Genomic DNA, 17,811 nt, shown 5'->3' on the forward strand with positions numbered 1-17,811 from the left:
ATGTATTTCCTGTGCTGCAAGGATTTGTGGTCACTGGGCACCTGCAGGATGGAAGTGGAACAGGTTTTACTTGCGCCATCTAGTGAGCAAATGCACAAAAAGTGCCTGAAAGTTTCATGAGAGATTGCAACATCTTGCTGCAATGCAATTTTGACAAGAAAACATGATAATAATTAAAAGATCTATGTCCTAGTATTGAGCTGATTTGTCATATTTCATGTTTGTGCAATGATATAACAATGACGAGTTAACATCATCACAAAATAGATTCCAATCACAGTGTATCAAATGACTGACCCCATTTTAATACAGGCATTTACAAAGACAGGTACAAACAATGGACAAAAATCATAAAACTGCAAAGAAAAGAAAACAAAAAAATCACTCCCTTAACAAAATACTGAAGGCCTGCAGTATCCTGGTCCAGCAGAAGAACTTGAATTGAAGAGTCCTGTCTCAAGCAGTCAGTTGGAGATGTTTTTGTTTATGCAGTGTTTCCTCCCCCAGTCTGTTGTGGTTCTCAGATGAACTGTCATAACGGACATTTAGTGTTGCAGAAGTCTCCTGACTGAAACAGCCGGTAGACGTTGACCAGTGGGAACATAGTGACTGAGCCGACCAGGGAGCCCATCTGTGCTGCAGCTCCACACCAGACCAGGGCGCTGTGGCTCCGGTCTCTCAGGATGACGCCCACCATGACCTTCGCATACGTCAGGGTTCCAGTGAAGAAGACCCACGACAGCACCTGGGGATTGCAAAAGAGCAAGGTCGACTCGGTACTTTAGCTGAACAATAATCTAGCAAAGGACTACAATCTAAATTCATGGCTGAAATACAAAACATGAGTACTGTATGGATCATTATTTTCAAATTTTATACCTTAACTAAAGCCTAACAGCACACACATGTTACCTCATCACCAGGTGTGATGACTCTTAGCAGAGTTACTCAATGCTCAGTCTTCTGTAATAGAGGAGTTGAACTTTGCCACAGGCATTTCCCTGATAAAACCACTGAGAAATGTTTCTAAAGAAGCTGTGTTTATTCTGCCTGTGCCAAGTCTCTTACACAGTATCTGTTGAAGGAAACTATGTTATCTTCATAATCAATGCATAATCTATACTTAATCAATATAATCAAGAATATATTAACACATTCCTTTGATCAGACAGCACACATACATGTGCTCATGCACTATAAACAGGAGAGAGTAGAGAGAAAGAGGTTATTGTTACCAGCTCATGCCAGTAAGTTTCTCACAAACAAGATTAATGGGATTATTATTGCCAGAAAGAGAGGTTGTTATCAAATATTGCACGCCGAGAACACTCATATCAGGGACAGCATGATACAGGATTTAGGGAGGAAGACTCCTAGTTTCGGCCTTGAGGTACAAAACAACAGGTGCTTTCCTTCAGCAATAGCTGGATTGACGCACTGACCACATTCTAACAGTTAGACCAATTGGAGAGCTATAGCAGGTAAAAAATTGGGAATAGACTATCCCTCTAGGTGGAGCATGGTGTGTGTGTGTGTGTGTGTGTGTGTGTGAGAAGGTAGAAAAAAACCTGAAGATGAGAATTCTTGGTTAGACCCTTCACATATGCCCTTCAGTGTTTGTCTCATTCATTCTGTGTTTAGCTCCTCGAACCTGAAGTGGAAGTTGAAGAAGGAAGAAAATCCACAACAAAATATCTTAGTGTATCACTCACAATGATTGCCTCTCCCACTGCTGAATTTTGGAGCAGAGGACATGGACTCATAGCTGCCATAGCCATGTTATAGCTGCCAAATCCTGTCCCCAGCAGACCCAGCACACCTAGGAAGACCAGTGACCTGAAAACAATGTAGGACAGGATTTATAATCAGTAGTGATTTGCATATCCCCAGGAAGTAACTCCATATACAGATAAAGACAGCTTATCTTTAAAAGGGGACTTTGATTATCCCACATAAACTGGGCCATTTACTGGAATGATTAGTGCGAATGTTTTGAAAATGTTCATGAAAGGTCGATACCAATATAGTTTTTACCTGTTAGGGAAGAACATTGCAATGGTGCAAGCCACAGGGTTGGCCACGGATGCCAGAGCAGCGGAGAGGTGATAGGCCAGGTTCCCGTAAGGCATGCAGGAGTATGTCTGCACAGAGGGCAGCAGGCCGTTGGTCGCAGCATTAACCCACACCACCAGGAAGTAGATGAAGGTCAGCTGGTACACAGAGTGTTTCGGTTTGGCCAGTAGCGGCCTGCTCTGGCCCGTCCCCTCGCCCTGGCGTTTCACACCCTCGCCATCAGTCTCTGCTCCGGGGTTATCCAGGCCAGAGCAGACAGATGCCACAGTGTCTGGCACGAGGTTCTCGGTGGACAGCTCGAATGTCCGAGGAAGTCTGTTAAGTGCGCAGAAAGCAGCCAGGCTTATGCACATCATGGCTGCTAGGAAGAAGAAAAAAACCTCAGTGGAAAAGTTGGGAGGAAGGTACTGGGTCTGTAACGACCACACGTCCCCGCCATCTGAGTGGTTTCCTGAGGGCTGAGAGGAGTTGACACATTTGGCAATGCCGACTCCTTGTGCCAGGGCCACCAGGCCAGGAATGAAGCCGCTCAGTCCTTCCCCAATAAAGTATGTGGTGATGTACTTTGCTGGAAGCTGCATCATGAAAGGCAGGAAGGTAACCGAGGAAGTGCAATCCACCAGAGAGAGGAAGAAGGTTATGATGAAGAAGGCAGTGCTGTGTGAGGCTCCAGCCACAACCGTAGTCTCATCCCAGAAGAAGGCGAGCAGGAGGCAGGACAGGACACCGATGGACAGGATGGAGTAGATGACAACGGGCTCTTTCAGGCGGCCCGGGCACAGTTTGTGCATGAGAGTAACTAGCACGGGTCCCAGGTTAGCCAGTTGGATGATGACCGTCAGGTAGGAGGGAAGCTCCCAGCCCTCAGGCAGAGTGTTGACGATGAGGGGCAGCTCCACCCACAGGCCGTTCACAGCCACCCAGGAGCCCAGGCCAAAGGCACAGGCCAGCAGGTGGATGAGCAGAGCCATACTGTAGCCCGATCGGTCGGAGGCGGTCTGCAGAAACCTTGTGTATGAAGAAGCAGTCTCCCCAAATGGTTCAACTTCTGCTACTTGTCATACCTTGAGGAGCAAAAAGTCAAGAGCCTTACATTTTGCTGCTACATTGCTCCAAAATACAGCTTCTGAGGAAGAGCCTCCTCTTTAGATATTGTAGGTTGGCCCACAACAGGGATTTCAAAATTGTATTTCTAGAAAATACAAAATAAGCTTGAAGCTTGTAAATCTCTCTCCAAGAAGCATGCAGCTTATGGCAGCAGCACAACTTGTCTGTAGCCAATTTATTCATATCAACAGACAGCTAATAATGTCAGAAAAAGCATGCCAAAACATACATCCACCAGACGAGGCACTTTGTGAAAACTTACAAAACCTACTTTCAAGGCACAACTGAGCAGCTTTTCAGAAAGATTTTGACACCTCAGTGATTTTAATGAGTTTCTGAGGTGTGTAAAGTACATCTGAGATATATTTGATGTCATTGGCAGTTTGGCAGCGCTGCCAAATATCTCATTAATGGAAAACATGCCAGATTACTTTCTGAGATAATCTCTGCTATAAAGCAAGAATGACATATCTCCCAGAAACAGTGGGTGATGTGTCAAGACCCAGAATCAACAACCAACAAGGAAACCAATGGGCACTTAATGTGGTCCTACAAAACTCAGTATTGATTGGCTCAACAATGCAGCTATCTTAAATCACAGAAGGCAAATAAGTTATTAACTCTCTTCCTCAGAGCCGTTTGCATCCTACAACATTAAGGACAGAAAAATTCCCATGGTGAATTTCTGAAGTGTTTCTCTAATTTAATTTGTTAAATGCTGCTCAATGGAGCAAATGTCAATTGTGTACCCTGACTTGAAGAGGCTGGTTTAGTTTATTAGATACAATCAACAAATTATAACTTCACATGCATTAATAAAGCAAAGTAAGTCAAGGACAAGTGCCTTGCTTCATAGATGAAGTAGCTGGGAAGGCACGGCTCTCTTAACAAATCATGCATAGAAGGCACCAAAATGAGTCACTCCTGCTAACAGCTAAGTATATTATCCCTGTTTTCAAGCAGCTGATACAATTTTCACATCCCCTTTCACACATAGTGCAGAAATCTAACAAACCATATGGGCCTCTCTCGACAGGCTTGTAGCTTTCACACTAATCTCATGATGATGGTCAAAACAAATGAGAAAATATCTTGCCTCGCTTATCACATGATGTATCCATCTTGGTAGAATTAAGTGTTGCAAAAGCTTGTGAAAAAGTAGCTTTAGATAAAGGGGAAGTCTCAGAAAAATAGAAAACAGAATTGACATATAAAGTACCACACTTACTGTTCCCATAAGCCCAGTAACTCTTTCAAGCATGGAAATATACTTACAAGTTTCTTCAGTCTCTGGATGCCCTGAATGTGACTTGCTGTCATCTTACATAGAGCTAAGTGACAGTGGGAGATCTCCTTCGAGTGTTTCTTACACACACAGACTGAGGGAAATCACATGCCTTCCTGCTGGGTAGGTCAGAGTCCAGTCCAGCAGTCGACTCCCCCGGATAACAGAGGGCAGTGTCTAATTCAACTGCGCTCTCTCTGTCACACACTCCTGCTCATTTCAAATATCCAGGCGCTCCAGGTCGACGTTGAATCACTTGACCTTGAAGATTTTTGGCATGCATGCACATTTGACGGTTCCAAGAAGCAAATCAAATGTGCTCCAGTTGTTGTGGTGTACTGTTGGAGCCTGCACCACCCCCTACTGGCCGTGTGTGCTGAATATGTACAGAGTATCTATCACTGGAGTAGAAACTTCAACGCGGTCTCACTTTACACACTGGACAGTCTGTCAATAGGAGGGTTAAAATCAGTGTAAATGCCAGAGTTGTAAAATTATTCCAGGAAACTAGCAAATTCTTCTTCCCCCCTCCATTTCTATTCAGTAATGGGACACCACTGGCCTCCTATCACTATACCATTTATCTCTATATTTAATTTTAGAGCTGGTTTTAGTCCCGGTGAGATTGGTTGCATGGCAACCTGAGGCTACTATGAGGATATTATGTGCTGTTTCTATGTAATGATCATTGAAATAAGATGGTCTGGTATCAGATACAGCAAATGGAGTGGAGAAAAACAAAACCAGACAAATGGTTGAGTGTTGCAGACCAGAACAGACTGACCATGCACACAAAATGAACTGCTGTGACCTTCTGCAGTGAAAAAAGCAGATCAATAGGGCGCATCCTGGTGGGTTAACAGGCTCAAAATCCAGCTGACCTGTGCCAAGTGAAATTCCTCATCTCTCTCCCATTTTTCGAGTCAATCACCAATGTTCGCCATCTAATAAAGCAGAAATATCATGATCTAAAAAAAAAAATCAATGGTGTCCACAGAGGCCCAACAGAAGGAGCAGTTGTTTATCTACTTTGAATTTTGAAAAGGTCTTAAGGTCTTCCAGTGAGGATTTTTTAATAGAAAAACCTCTGAAGATCAGGATAAAGTTAGACGTGTCTCCAGGTTAGTGTTCTTGTGTCACCATAATTTAATGTTGAAGCTTGGAACGGCAAGAAATACTCACTTAAAATAACGCTTGGTCACACTTAAAACTGGGACATGATTACCTTCATTGCTGATAGACTAGCAGCAGCTTTTATTACTAGTACAGTGATTTGGGTATTGAACATGAAAGTTTCATTACAGCTGTATCTCATGGTGGGTTTACATTCTAATTTGGGGGGATAAAATGTAAAATTAATATTACATGTTGTCTGCACACAAATCCGATCACATAGAGATGTCTTACCAACAAGCATTAACTGTGTTGCTAAGCCCGTAAAAGCCAAACTGGAAGTGAAATTTGAAATGGTCTCCTCACTGATGGGAGGAGTGCTTACATTACACTTTTGCTGCATTTGGTAAGGTCATTCAAGGGCAGAAGATATGTAAACACTGTACATAAGGCAAGTCATTGTGTAAAAATGCAAAAAAAAAAATAATAATAATAAAACTAATTTAATGACCCTATTACTATATGTGGTGTATGAATGACTGACCTTGAAACCATATACACCAACATCTAGGGATCTAGAATGACCACACAAATGGAAAAGCATGATTTAGGATTTATGAAAGACGAGGAGAAAAAAAAAAAACAAAAGAAAAAAAAAAGTTGCAAAGAAGACAGTTCCACCAGTCAGATATGCTCTGACATTACACAGGACCAAAAGAGGTAGCTGATTTAAGTTCTCTTTTCAAGCATTGTTGAGTGGGATGTCTGCAGACCTCTTGATGCAGGCTACACATACTGTGACGGTGTAAGACTAGATATTCTGGTGTAGATTACATTATGTTCACTTGAGCTCTAAGGACTTATGACAGTTGTACTTCCTTAAATGAAATAATTATAAATATCTGTGGTTTGCTTTCAAAAAAAAAAAAAAAAGCTATGTGACAGTTGACTAAGGTGACCACTTATAGGCACCTCGCTATGAGCTGCACTCAAATGCATGTACCATGATACCATAACTTCAACAAATACTCGTGAAATACTCTCATTTGACAAATTTGTCATAATTTACATTACTTGCCAAGTTAAATATGTTTTGGGTACAATTTTCTTAGGGAAAGGTAAACCTTGAAAGATAATGTATCTCGTAACTAACAGCAACCACAAACGTTAAGTGAACTATGCGCAATTATGTTAAGTGGCTACTTTCAATGTTACAAAAAGGCAACACACGAGATGTACACTCAATAAGATTATTTATGTTATTGTACAATCTGCATTTATAACAAATAATAATAAAAAAAGATTAGTAAGATGTACAGTATTCGAATGATCACGTCTGGTGTGGACTGAGGACTCCACCTGCCTCGTCACATCTAGTCCACCCAGAGCTCCAGTGATGGGAGAGGGAGGGGACCAGGGCCTGAGAATGGCTTTCATGAACAGTGAATGAGTGTGCATGTGTGTGCGTGTGTGTATGTGTTTGTATGTGTGTATGTGTGTGTATTTATGCTTGTGTGTATCTGTCATTGTCATTGTATAAGCAGGTCTGCTGCCGTGTGTGTGCGCGCACAGCCAGAGGTGTTGGCAGGCAACTGAATGTCACGTGGCGGTGGATGGGATGAAGGGATGAATGCAAACAGAAGAGCGGGGAAAAAGGAGAAGGGAAACGAGGAGGCAAAAGTAGCACGGGCTCAGTTGGTGTAGCTCTGGCCCTCGGGTGGCTGAGGGAGCTTCATGTTTTCCTTGCACAACATAAGCCGTCTGAGCTCCTGCAGCACCATCCGGATACTGTTGGAGTTCTGCCACTTGGCCAGTGCCGACACCGCTCGCGTGTCAACCTGCAGGACAGAGAACCAACGGGGGACGGATCCAGTGTTACAACATGCGCCCCGTCACACCGATAACCTGCATCATTACACGCAATGAAAAGTGGCACATATCACTTTATGAAATGGAAATGAAAATAGGAGATGCTTGACATCCTTAACATCCTATCTGCAACTCTGCAGCCATCGCTTGAGGAGAAGAATTTGTGTTTTGCAACGCAAACACAACAGAAATTGTCTTCTAACTAATCTTTGCCTTTCAACAAACACAAAAATGTGAGAAAGGAGATTTTAAGGAACTTATGGTATGAGGGTTGCATGTCTCCAGTGATCACAGGTGTCTCATAAATGTTTTTGAAATATGCAGGTGATGCACTGACTTTCACCACATACATTTTACTTCTGTCCCTGTAGAAATGTAAAGATTGTACTAGCTCTCAGCAGCACTTAGAACAGGACCTTGTTCATCTGGACTGACCAGTCTAGTGAGCAGCCACGGGAAACAATTAGGACAAAATATCTTCCATTGCTTGCATGTAATTGATGGAACTTTGTTGATACATGCCACTCTAAAAGCATTTATACTGCAAATCAATCTGAACAAGCTTTATATTTCAGGCACATAGTCCCAAATACCCTCAATACTCTTCTCCAGTACAAACTCTTCCTGGTGGGTTTGGATCACATAGGACGTTAGTCCTACTGTACAAAACCTACATGAGCCTGGTCTCCAAATTTTATTTCTATTTCCAAATCTATTTACTTAAATAACAAAGAGACAATACATAAGGGCATTCTTATCTATTTCAGCCTCCCAACAGTTCTGCTGACAGCTTAGTCATTGCATTTAGGCTAAATCTATCAAGCTAGAATAGTAGATAAACAGATTTACTCACCACACCATTGGAGTTGTGCACGCCATTCAAGTTTATCTTCGTCACAAATCTGACAAATGGTGGTGTCTCAGGATATCTGGGCCCACATTCAAACTTCAGACTGTAAATCCTATTTTCATAGATTGTCTGTGAACAAAGACATGATTAAATAGGGTGGGGTGGGTAGAAGATCCTGCTTTCAAAAAAGAATGATTCCAGCACACACAATAGTAAATCCCACATTTAGTCTTGCGATGATGCATGCAAAAATATTGATTTTCAAAAAGGAATAAATATACTTTCTCAAGATTATGCCAAATGTTCTGCTACCTGTTTCAGCAGCTCCTGTCCTTTTGTGATATACATTTTATTGCCTTTTTATATTTTATGTATTATTCTCTCTTTTATCTTTACCATGCTGCTGACACCAACTCAGTTTCCCTCTGGGGAATAATGAAGCATCTATCCATTGTTTCTATAATTGCACAGTTCAATAACTACAGATCAGAGAGCAATGCCCCATTCCTTTACATTTACCTTTATGTTTTACTCATGTAGCCCAAGTAGAGGTTCAGTGTCTTGCTCAAGGACACTTCAAAAGGACACAAGGGTCCTGATGGGCACATTGACTGGGGATGGTTTCACTAAGCACTAATCCACTCGATGCCCTTTGCACACAGAGAGAAGTTTGTCTAAAATGCCACTCACCCTAGGAGGGCCGATGATCATCCCTCTCCATCGTGTTAAGGTCATGTCCTCGTCGTCTTCCAGACCCCAGCTGACTGTCCCATCTCCCACACCTTTCTGGCCTTCTTCCAGCTCTTCAAGCAGCCGGAAATTGCGAGGAACTTTAACGCCTGTAAGAGCATAACCTAGTTAAATAAGAACATAGTTCCACATACATTTCAGTTGACAGCAAGCTTGAAATCAGGCGCATGGATGTCCAGACGACTGTATTTTGACACCACAAATGCCGACCGAACTGTGAATTTATATAAACTCCTGCCTTAGTCAGTAGTGAAGTGCAATTAAAGGTGTGAATTGGCCATGACTCATTATGATACACAATACATGATCGGACAGAAAGCAACACGCCTTTTTCTACCACCTTGATCTATCGTCGCTGGACATTGAGATAATGATAGAAGCCTTTCAATGAGCCTGATGCAAAGTTATGCCCCCTAATTACTTCTGCATCTCCCTCTGATGCTGTTGCATCATTTGGCCTCTGCAGTGAGATATGGAGGTGCTTCAATGTTACTGAGCTTTGCTTCCATGCGGGCCAGCCGAGCAAACACATTCACACAGCTAGCTAGTACAGCAAATGTAGCTGTTAACTGTTAGCAAGTCGCTAGTCTTTACTACAACACTCAGCGAAGATTAACTTTGTTAGGTTAAATGTCACTGTCTCAATACTGTCATTGCTAAATAGCAAATGGTTGGCTAAGGGAGAAGGCTAAATGTTGAGGCTCAAATTCTATTCAATATTACAGTCTGTGTCATATCATACACATTTTCATAAAGAGAAAACAATTATGTAGCAAATTAGCTACCAGGCGTTCAGATAGCGCTACTGTGCTGCACTAATGTTAACGTTAGCGCGTTAGCTACGTTATCAAGTTAAAGCTAACAAGTTCAGCGATGTTACATACACAGATAGACAGTTTAATGCCATGTCATTCCGTTAAATTCATGCCAATCAAACCACATGATTAGTTGCTCAATTTTCGGCAATTATACTGCGTCTCACAGTTATCCATTAACTAGCTAGCTTAGCTAAGAGCAACCAAGACAGCCTAAACTAACGTTAGCTTCCTATTCATTCACTTCAACAATTCCATAGCTAGGCGTTAGCTTGCTGTTTAATTGTGGATTTTAACAGTACGTGCACAAACAGGTCGTCAAGCTCAGTATGTAACTTATATACAGCATAAGCATCCGTTGTATTTATTTTTTTAACAATAGTTTATTATGATGATGATTTATTTATCTCAAACATTTACCTGATCCGGCGGCGCCCGCCATCTTGTCGCTTAATAGCGGGTGCGCGCACGTAGTTTTGCCATTGTCGCCTGCAGTTCGTGCACGAGGAAGTTTGCACCTCACTGCAAACGTCGCTTCCTTTGTTGTATCCTAGTCCGATGCACCCCATTCCAAAAATACAGACATTGTAGGGCTCGACAAAAGTTGAATTACACGCAGTGGAATGCTATACACGAATATAACTATAGTGTGGTCTAAATTCTATGTATAGCAATGCAATTGCTTTATAGCCATGTCCCTGCACCATGTAGGCCTAACCCACTGTAAAGCAGTGTTAGTGGATTTCTCAGAGAAAACGGGCAATGGCAAAATTATTTAACTGTTTATTTAGTTTCTTTATAAATACAGTTTAATATATACATTGTAAGTCTCCCAAATGGAAGACAACAAAAAGGCATCAAGGCATTGTTTCTGATATCTAAAACTCCATCACCACCATACATAACCAACAACATCCATGGGTCTTGCCTCAGAAGAAACTGGAGGCAAGGGAAGGGCAACTTAAGGACAGTCAATAAAATGGTTTCCCAGATTGTGGGGTTTACAATAAATCAATTAGGTAGGGGATAAGGCAATTCAATAAAAAGTTCAAGGATCACTACAAAATTGATTTAGACACGTCAAACATACCAACAAGGACTGCCCAATTCTAGACAAAACTGATTTGTTCTCATAAAATTAGTTCCAGAGGGCAAATACGAATTAGCCTTACACTGTCAACAATACCCTTCAAATCCACTGATGAAAATCCATTGTCTTGAAACAAGAAAATCAAAAACAGCTTAACCACATGTCTACCTCAATAGCAGGCCTAGTTAATTATACTAATATATGGCTACAGTAGGACCTGTAAAGCATTCAGAAAAACAAAACAAAAAAACATTACTTTGGCCAACACAAACTCTGAGATGGAAAATGAGTGATACAACTCCTTTACCACACAGCAGTAATAACTACCTACCCAATGGCCACCTTAACATCACAATAAAAAGAGAAAAGGTGAAGAAATTATTTTCACCAATTCATATGTCAAACTCATTTTATCACTAGTAGGAATTACAGTATTTTCTTCAAATAAATGTGTTTGTCAATTTTGTTAATCTCCAAACTATTTACGGCATGTCATCTCTAGTTTTTCTATCCATTACCTTATAGCCATGTAAAAATTACTTACACTGAATTTTGCCATATTACGTAAACACAGAACTTTCTAGAAATGCAGGCAAATTATGTCACTAGTTTTATATTATGACCACAGAGAGCATTTTACTTCACTGGGGCGCCATACAGTAAGACCACAGCCATAATAAGTCCAAAATCCTATTTAGACAATTTGTTCTCATTCAAAGTTACAATGTGTTTAATATATTTAACAGTTCCCAAACAATATTTGACCCAATACTGATGAGAGAGCACCACTGAAGTAAAAATAAAACCCTCTATGCAGGCCTCAAACTCAGATGTAGTGACACAAAATGTCATCCCTTAACCAGCGTATACTAAAACTACCAAGCACACAAAACTGCCTCTCACAACATACATATCTTGGCAAGCACTATGCAATCTGCAGTGTAGCTTTGCTGCTGACCTATGGTGAAGAAATTTAAATAATCAAGTATGAAGGATTCAAAATCTGGAATATTACAGAGTATAAAAAGCTATTTTGGCTTTAAAATAAACTAGCTACTATCATTGAATTATCTACTTTGACTAAAACACCCAAGAAGCTTCACAATTTAGCCTTTAACCTGCTCAAGCCCACTGAACAGCAGGGTTTGCTTCTCCCGTTAGCACCTGAAAACAGTTCCCAGGAGTTCCTTGGAATGAAGATAAAGTTTTGGTAGTTCAAACCAGGGACCATTTGGTAAAAGTTGGGGGTCTTCATTTGAAAACGGTTCATTAGATGAGAAGATCACCTGCAGCAGAGTCCACTCCTGTCAGTGGCTGCTTCACTCAAACTCTAAGGAAAGCTGGCGAGCTAATATATTGCTTGCACAAGCCAACATGCTGTATGCATGCATGCATCCTTAAGCCTGTGTAAGTGACATCTTGAGAGTAATTAGTAAAAGTAGTTTGTTGTTTGCCATGCAGTTGTTTTTAACTAGCTAATTTTCTGAGCTCCATTTTTGCGTTTTTTTGCAAACATGGGTAAAACTTTGGGAAAAGGAAGCCATTTTAGCCAAATCAGATTATTTAACTTGAGTTAAGACATATAGTTAGGGGCCTCTTATTACACTGCATAGTTATCTGCTGTACAATACATTTACAAACTTACTAAATTATTAACAAACGTTTCACTCATCAGTTCATTATATAATCTCATCTGTAGCACTCAAGTCTTGGATCGTCAGTCATCGCTGAAGCCCTTGTAACATTACCAAGCCTGCTTGTCACAGTTACCAAGACGGTTCACATTGGCAATGTTACTCAAGGGGAATGTTATGTTCAAAAACTATGACTCTTCCCTCCCAGATTATAAAAGAATTGCTGTGAGATGTGAAAATAACGTTACATAAAATTGGCACGTGATTTAGGAGTGTCAGCGTTATGATGAAGTCTAAAACAGAAATCCTTGATAGCAAAAACTACCATTGCGACGTTACAAAGGAGAGCTGCAAATGCAAAAAATAACAATGACACAATTACTGCATCTGTGGTACTTAAGGCTGCTTGACAAAACGGCATGTGTCTCCTTCCTGACAGCAACACCAAGGCCTGACTGGAAAGAATCATACACTTAAAAAAAGAAAAAAGAAAAAGCTTTTCACAGAGGACACTTGATCATCTTAAAAGGCTATTTAGTAGGGCCAGACTGATGCAGCCGAACAACGTTAAAGATTCATATTTGCCCAAATTTTGTTTTGATCTAGCATCAACATGGGCTACAGTTACACACAATTCAGAATGTTTTGGGTTTTTTTAAGATCAAATCACTGTATGTCCGCACATGGCCTGAAAACAGCTATTGTTTGTCTTCTGTGTTTCCATTACTACTTTTCCCTCTCCATCTCGTTACGTTGTTCGTCTGCACATTGTGGCTGGATAGCGTCATTAAGCGCATCCTAGTGTGATGATTTTGGATTATTAAAGTCGCATTAAAACTTCCAGTGTAACTGTAGCCAATGTCTCAGATTCACTTGTGGATTATAATAAATCCACGACTTAAACTATTAATTATGATAGTAGCTAATACAGAAACAACGATGCTTGTGCCAAGTATGCAAATGGAATACTGCACAGATCACAAAAAGTCAGCATTAGCATATAAAACAGTAATTAACCAATTTGTTCTTTACATATCAACATTTGCAATGCATCAAATCCTGCATCAACCCAGCCCTACTACTTAGTCTAAATCCAACTTTGTTTTATAACCGTCAAGCAGACCCTTGTTGAGGTGGAGACACAACAACTGATCCAGCACTTACTGGCAAAGAAAATAATAATAGCAATAATAAACATACTCGTGTTTTATCATCTTTCCAAACGCGGATGTGTGGCTTTGAAGAAAAAAAAATTGAATATAAGTAAGTGCCATTAAGAAGTGCGTTTTCCTTTCAAGTATTCTTGCTGGGGATGTTTGAGTTTTTTGAGTAAAATCTCTTTGATTCTCCTTCCAAAGTGATTTCAAATTGTGCATCTCACCATACCTTCTGAGAGCAATGGCCTTTGTACATCACCTCAAAAAGTGGTGAGTTGTGTTAGACATACAACAAGGAGTTACGGAGATATTGCAATCTAAAATGACGATCTCCACCGCGGGTAATGAAAAATCCCATCAACAAAGCGCTCTTCTTGAAAACCAGACAAAATGTGCAAGACTTAAAGCTATGGCATCAGAAACTGTTGGTTAAGTTTTCTTCCAATGGATTACAGTTTGAGTTAGGCAAAAGGGGAGGAGAAGACGGGACAGCGCCGGCGTCTTCTGAGGTAGGGTGCGGTCGGCCTGCGCTGTTACTTGATTTTGTGAGCCCATTTCAGGTCGTCTGCCCGGGGCTTCTCCCCCGTCACGCCCTGGATGAGATCCTCAAGGTTACGCCAGAAGCCCAGCTTCTCCAGAGGGTAGTTCAGCCAACCTGGGAACACAAGGTCCAATGACAACTCAGCCCAGTCCTCTCCACTCTTAACCTACTAGTCTTTTGTCATTATTTCCAACTGTGTACACGCCTCTTTACCTCTATGACGGCAATTTCACAACAAAGAAATCGAGTACAAACCTGTGGTGATGCAGAAGTACGTCTCATGCGGGGAGACGTGGTGGACGCGGTGGTGCTTGCGGGGAAGGATGATGTGGCAGTCCTGTAGGAGCACGACCCAACGAGGCAGGCCGAAGTACGTGTGCGACCACTTGTGAATCTGGTTGGTGAGGGTCACAAAGATGGCCAGTGCAAACAAGAAGCAGTACCAGGGGTAGTTGTGGTAAATCTCCGCTACAAATAGGAGACAGAGGAAGAGAGAAATTCATTTGTTTAATTTAACATTTTTCTCTACATGGATATTCTGAAGTAACACCAGATTACAGCAATTCTGTGTGTAAAAACAAAAGCCGGGCTGAATTTGTTAGTAGCTCACCAGGGGAGAGGGTGAGGAAGTTGAAGGCCATGTTTGCTAGAGGGACTATGGTCAGCATGCAATTGTCACCATTGGTCTCAATGAAGTCGTGACGGGTGATGGCTGTGGGGTCAATGTGGTGCTCTCTAAATGGTCGTATAAAAGCCTGGGGGAGAGATCGGAAAGTAGGGTGAAGAACAACACAAACAGACGGCCATTCTGTTCAGAACAGAAACCCAGATTTTTATTAGTAGGCCTACATTGTGGGTAGAACAAAGTAACGGATTGTGGTTTTGGCACTAAACCCAAAAAACATGATGGGAAATCGACTCATGGACCTCTACCTTTCCAAAGATGGGAAGTTCCACTGATCCCCATGTATCAGCCCCCCAGTGAACAAGGCCTGATGCAAAGTCTGCGGTGAGTATTCCTGCCACTGAAATGGAGTTTGAGAGAAAAATAAAGGATGACAGAATCAACAAAACAAAGAAAGAACAAACAGCACTGTGCTTTAGTGAAGAGTGCTTTGTGGGCCATCGCATATTTGTAGCTCTGAGAAAAAAACAACAGAATTGCTCCACCGCTGACAATATGCAGTTGTAGCTCCATAGCACATTATATAATTGTCGAGGCTGTACTTACCGATGCCCAACACGATGTGCCACACATGTCCCAGGTGGAAATTGGCAAGGAGGTGAATGAAGTTGAAGGCCATAAGAGAGAAGCAGAGGACAACACTTATCCATTCTTGACATCTTTTGCCTTGAGAGTAAAAACAAAACACAAAAAAACATGAGCATACAACATACATGTCAGCATAACTAAAACAATGAGGTATGAGCATTGCTTCATCTTTGGGTTCATCTAGAAAAATAATTGTCTGATAAGCTGATAAGACTGTTGTTATGTTTAATCCTTGTCTACAGTCGATAGTACCTGTAATGACCTGATATCAAAAACTCCAAACTAAGTCCAAATGTCCTAATGTCCAAAGGTCAGTGAAGTGTTCGGCAGAATTAACTCTCAGGTATTACATCTATTTACAACAGAGACAACTTGCACACTAAGATACCACATTCCTCCATCTGTTGCTGGTTAAAGAACTCTTGTAAGCAGCTGGGCCTGAAATACCTGTCCAACTCTTACAATTCAAGGAGGGGTAGAAATCCTTACGGCTAAACCCCCACTGGTAGACAACTCCTGCAAAATCTAAAGCACCATAAGGCAATTCCCCTCTGTCAGAGAGAGAGACCGCCCAAACCAAACATTAGTATTATTTTTGTGGGTGTGCAAAGGCCATTCACGATGTGTTGATAATGCAAGTTCAAATGGTGATATTAGATTGCATTTCGTGAGGCAACCAGGCTCGAAAGAAGAGAAGTTGCTGTCACAGTGGCTGGACTAAAATCTAAAAACAACCAGCAAGAGCAACTTGGACTATTAGTTAACAGCCAAGTGCTCGGTTCTGCATTGCTGATTGAGTTCCAATCCATCAGCTGAGTTCGCAATTACAGCAACATTGTTATGAAAGGTCACAGCAACTTCGTGTCCATATGGAGCGTCTGTTCGTAAGGCAGGAGCAGTGGAATCTTCTAGCATTGCTGCCCCGTGCTGGAAATGTCACTGAAAGCATAACAACAGCACAAACAAATATCCAACCCGTAATCTCACATGATTCCTATTGTGTAACGATAAGAGTGTGACTATGTAACACGCCGACACTGTCTCGCTGTTTGCTCAGTATCATTTAATTGTAGCAACTGCAGGTAAATGGATACACATGATTGCAATTTTTTGAGGAGTTCTTTTCGCGTGCTTACTTAGTTACTAAAAAAAAGCCGACTGTTATGTCACGCCGATGCACACTTTGACCATGGGAACAGACCCACAACACGACACTGCCGGGTGAATTGGCTCACCTGGAGAGTATAAATTCGCTAGTTCTCGGGCCCCTGCGTGTTGCGCGCCCCATCTCGCCGCACCCCGGCCCGGTCCCTGTGGTTCTAGACTCTGTGTTTCTTGTCCACACCCGTTCTCGTTTACCATTCTCGCCATGTTCTCCACTTTTGGTTCAGCCCAACCCCTTCAATCTATCTACACATAGTCGGGAACCAACGGATTCATCAACTTCTCAGCCCACAAATAGCGTTAACGTTTTCAGCCAATCGCTTCCAGTTCGGTAAATGCGACAGCCAATCGCTGGACGGGAACAGGTTCTAGAATCCGCCGAGTAACCAATGGGGTTGCGAGGGAAAAGACCGCATTTCCTGACCCCACCCGTCCTGTCGAGTCCCAATTCTCAACCCACTGCTTGAAGCAGACGTCTCTTCACTCGCTCCCTCTGCCCACATGATCTGACACGCAAACACCGGCGTCAGCACGTAGTTTTACCATTGGCTTACACCAGCTAAGAGCTTTGAGATCCAATGTGAGAAGGGCCCAGTGCATGTTTCAGAGGGGAAAGGAGGCTGAAGAATGTTTTTACGCAAGACATGCCCAATCAGAAAAATGGCTGGCTGTAGAAGCGTAGGCCTACATTCACATGAATAGGTGACCACGGATGCAGGCTACAAGGTGTTGATGAAAAAGTTACAAAGCAACCATGCATTCATATTTTTGTGTTGTTGGACTGGCTGTGATGAGGGATAGGCTACAGCAGGTCACGCAGTTGTTGCTTCTTACATTGCCACAAAAAATATTTTGTCAGTTGTCAAAGAAGTAACTGGCCTATAAAGCGATGCTTATTTATGAGGGGAAAAAACATGTTTAGATATTACCAAACATGTCATATAAACACAATCACTACTGTAGACCGCTGTTGATTTCCCAGGCTAGGAGGGCTGAGCATCTCAATGTAATATCTAAAATAAATTCTCTCTCTCTTGGCCTCCTCTTCTTGATATAACAGTGAATGGATTGATACACAATAACAGTGCTA

The 17,811-nt window shown here is 41.8% G+C and overlaps 3 protein-coding genes across 5 annotated transcripts; all 3 read right to left on the bottom strand.

Moving 5' to 3' along the window:
• Window positions 1–71: 71 nt before the first annotated feature.
• On the bottom strand, window positions 72–4,552 carry slc52a3-1 (solute carrier family 52 member 3-1). The gene is made up of 4 exons (XM_071545883.1): window positions 4,456–4,552; window positions 2,035–3,137; window positions 1,713–1,836; window positions 72–745 (listed from the first exon to the last, which is right to left on the bottom strand). Exons 2-4 carry the CDS (start codon window positions 3,042–3,044, stop codon window positions 533–535), a joined length of 1,347 nt encoding a protein of 448 aa, XP_071401984.1. The 5' UTR covers window positions 3,045–3,137; window positions 4,456–4,552; the 3' UTR covers window positions 72–532.
• A 1,096-nt stretch (window positions 4,553–5,648) lies between these two features.
• Window positions 5,649–10,379, bottom strand: LOC139666551 (ubiquitin-conjugating enzyme E2 variant 1). Of its 2 annotated transcripts, none has more exons than XM_071545820.1 (4): window positions 10,283–10,379; window positions 8,988–9,136; window positions 8,301–8,426; window positions 5,649–7,416 (listed from the first exon to the last, which is right to left on the bottom strand). In XM_071545820.1, the coding sequence occupies exons 1-4, from the start codon at window positions 10,302–10,304 to the stop codon at window positions 7,270–7,272; spliced, it is 444 nt and encodes a 147-aa protein (XP_071401921.1). In that variant the 5' UTR covers window positions 10,305–10,379; the 3' UTR covers window positions 5,649–7,269. The 2 variants fall into 2 exon arrangements, with proteins under 2 accessions (XP_071401921.1, XP_071401920.1); XM_071545819.1 differs by having other exon boundaries at window positions 8,988–9,151; window positions 10,283–10,304.
• Window positions 10,380–10,654: 275 nt separating this feature from the next.
• On the bottom strand, window positions 10,655–16,962 carry peds1 (plasmanylethanolamine desaturase 1). 2 transcript variants are annotated; one of them, XM_071545818.1, is made up of 6 exons: window positions 16,793–16,962; window positions 15,516–15,635; window positions 15,218–15,309; window positions 14,964–15,039; window positions 14,540–14,752; window positions 10,655–14,398 (listed from the first exon to the last, which is right to left on the bottom strand). In XM_071545818.1, exons 1-6 carry the CDS (start codon window positions 16,926–16,928, stop codon window positions 14,277–14,279), a joined length of 759 nt encoding a protein of 252 aa, XP_071401919.1. In that variant the 5' UTR covers window positions 16,929–16,962; the 3' UTR covers window positions 10,655–14,276. The 2 variants fall into 2 exon arrangements, with proteins under 2 accessions (XP_071401919.1, XP_071401918.1); XM_071545817.1 differs by having other exon boundaries at window positions 14,895–15,039.
• Window positions 16,963–17,811: the final 849 nt, after the last annotated feature.

The sequence above is a fragment of the Centroberyx affinis genome, unplaced genomic scaffold (assembly GCF_046629955.1).
Source record: "Centroberyx affinis isolate AG114_WGS23_722 - 3 ecotype Tasmania unplaced genomic scaffold, CSIRO-AGI_Caff_v1 ptg005062l_1, whole genome shotgun sequence".
NCBI lineage: Eukaryota > Metazoa > Chordata > Actinopteri > Beryciformes > Berycidae > Centroberyx > Centroberyx affinis.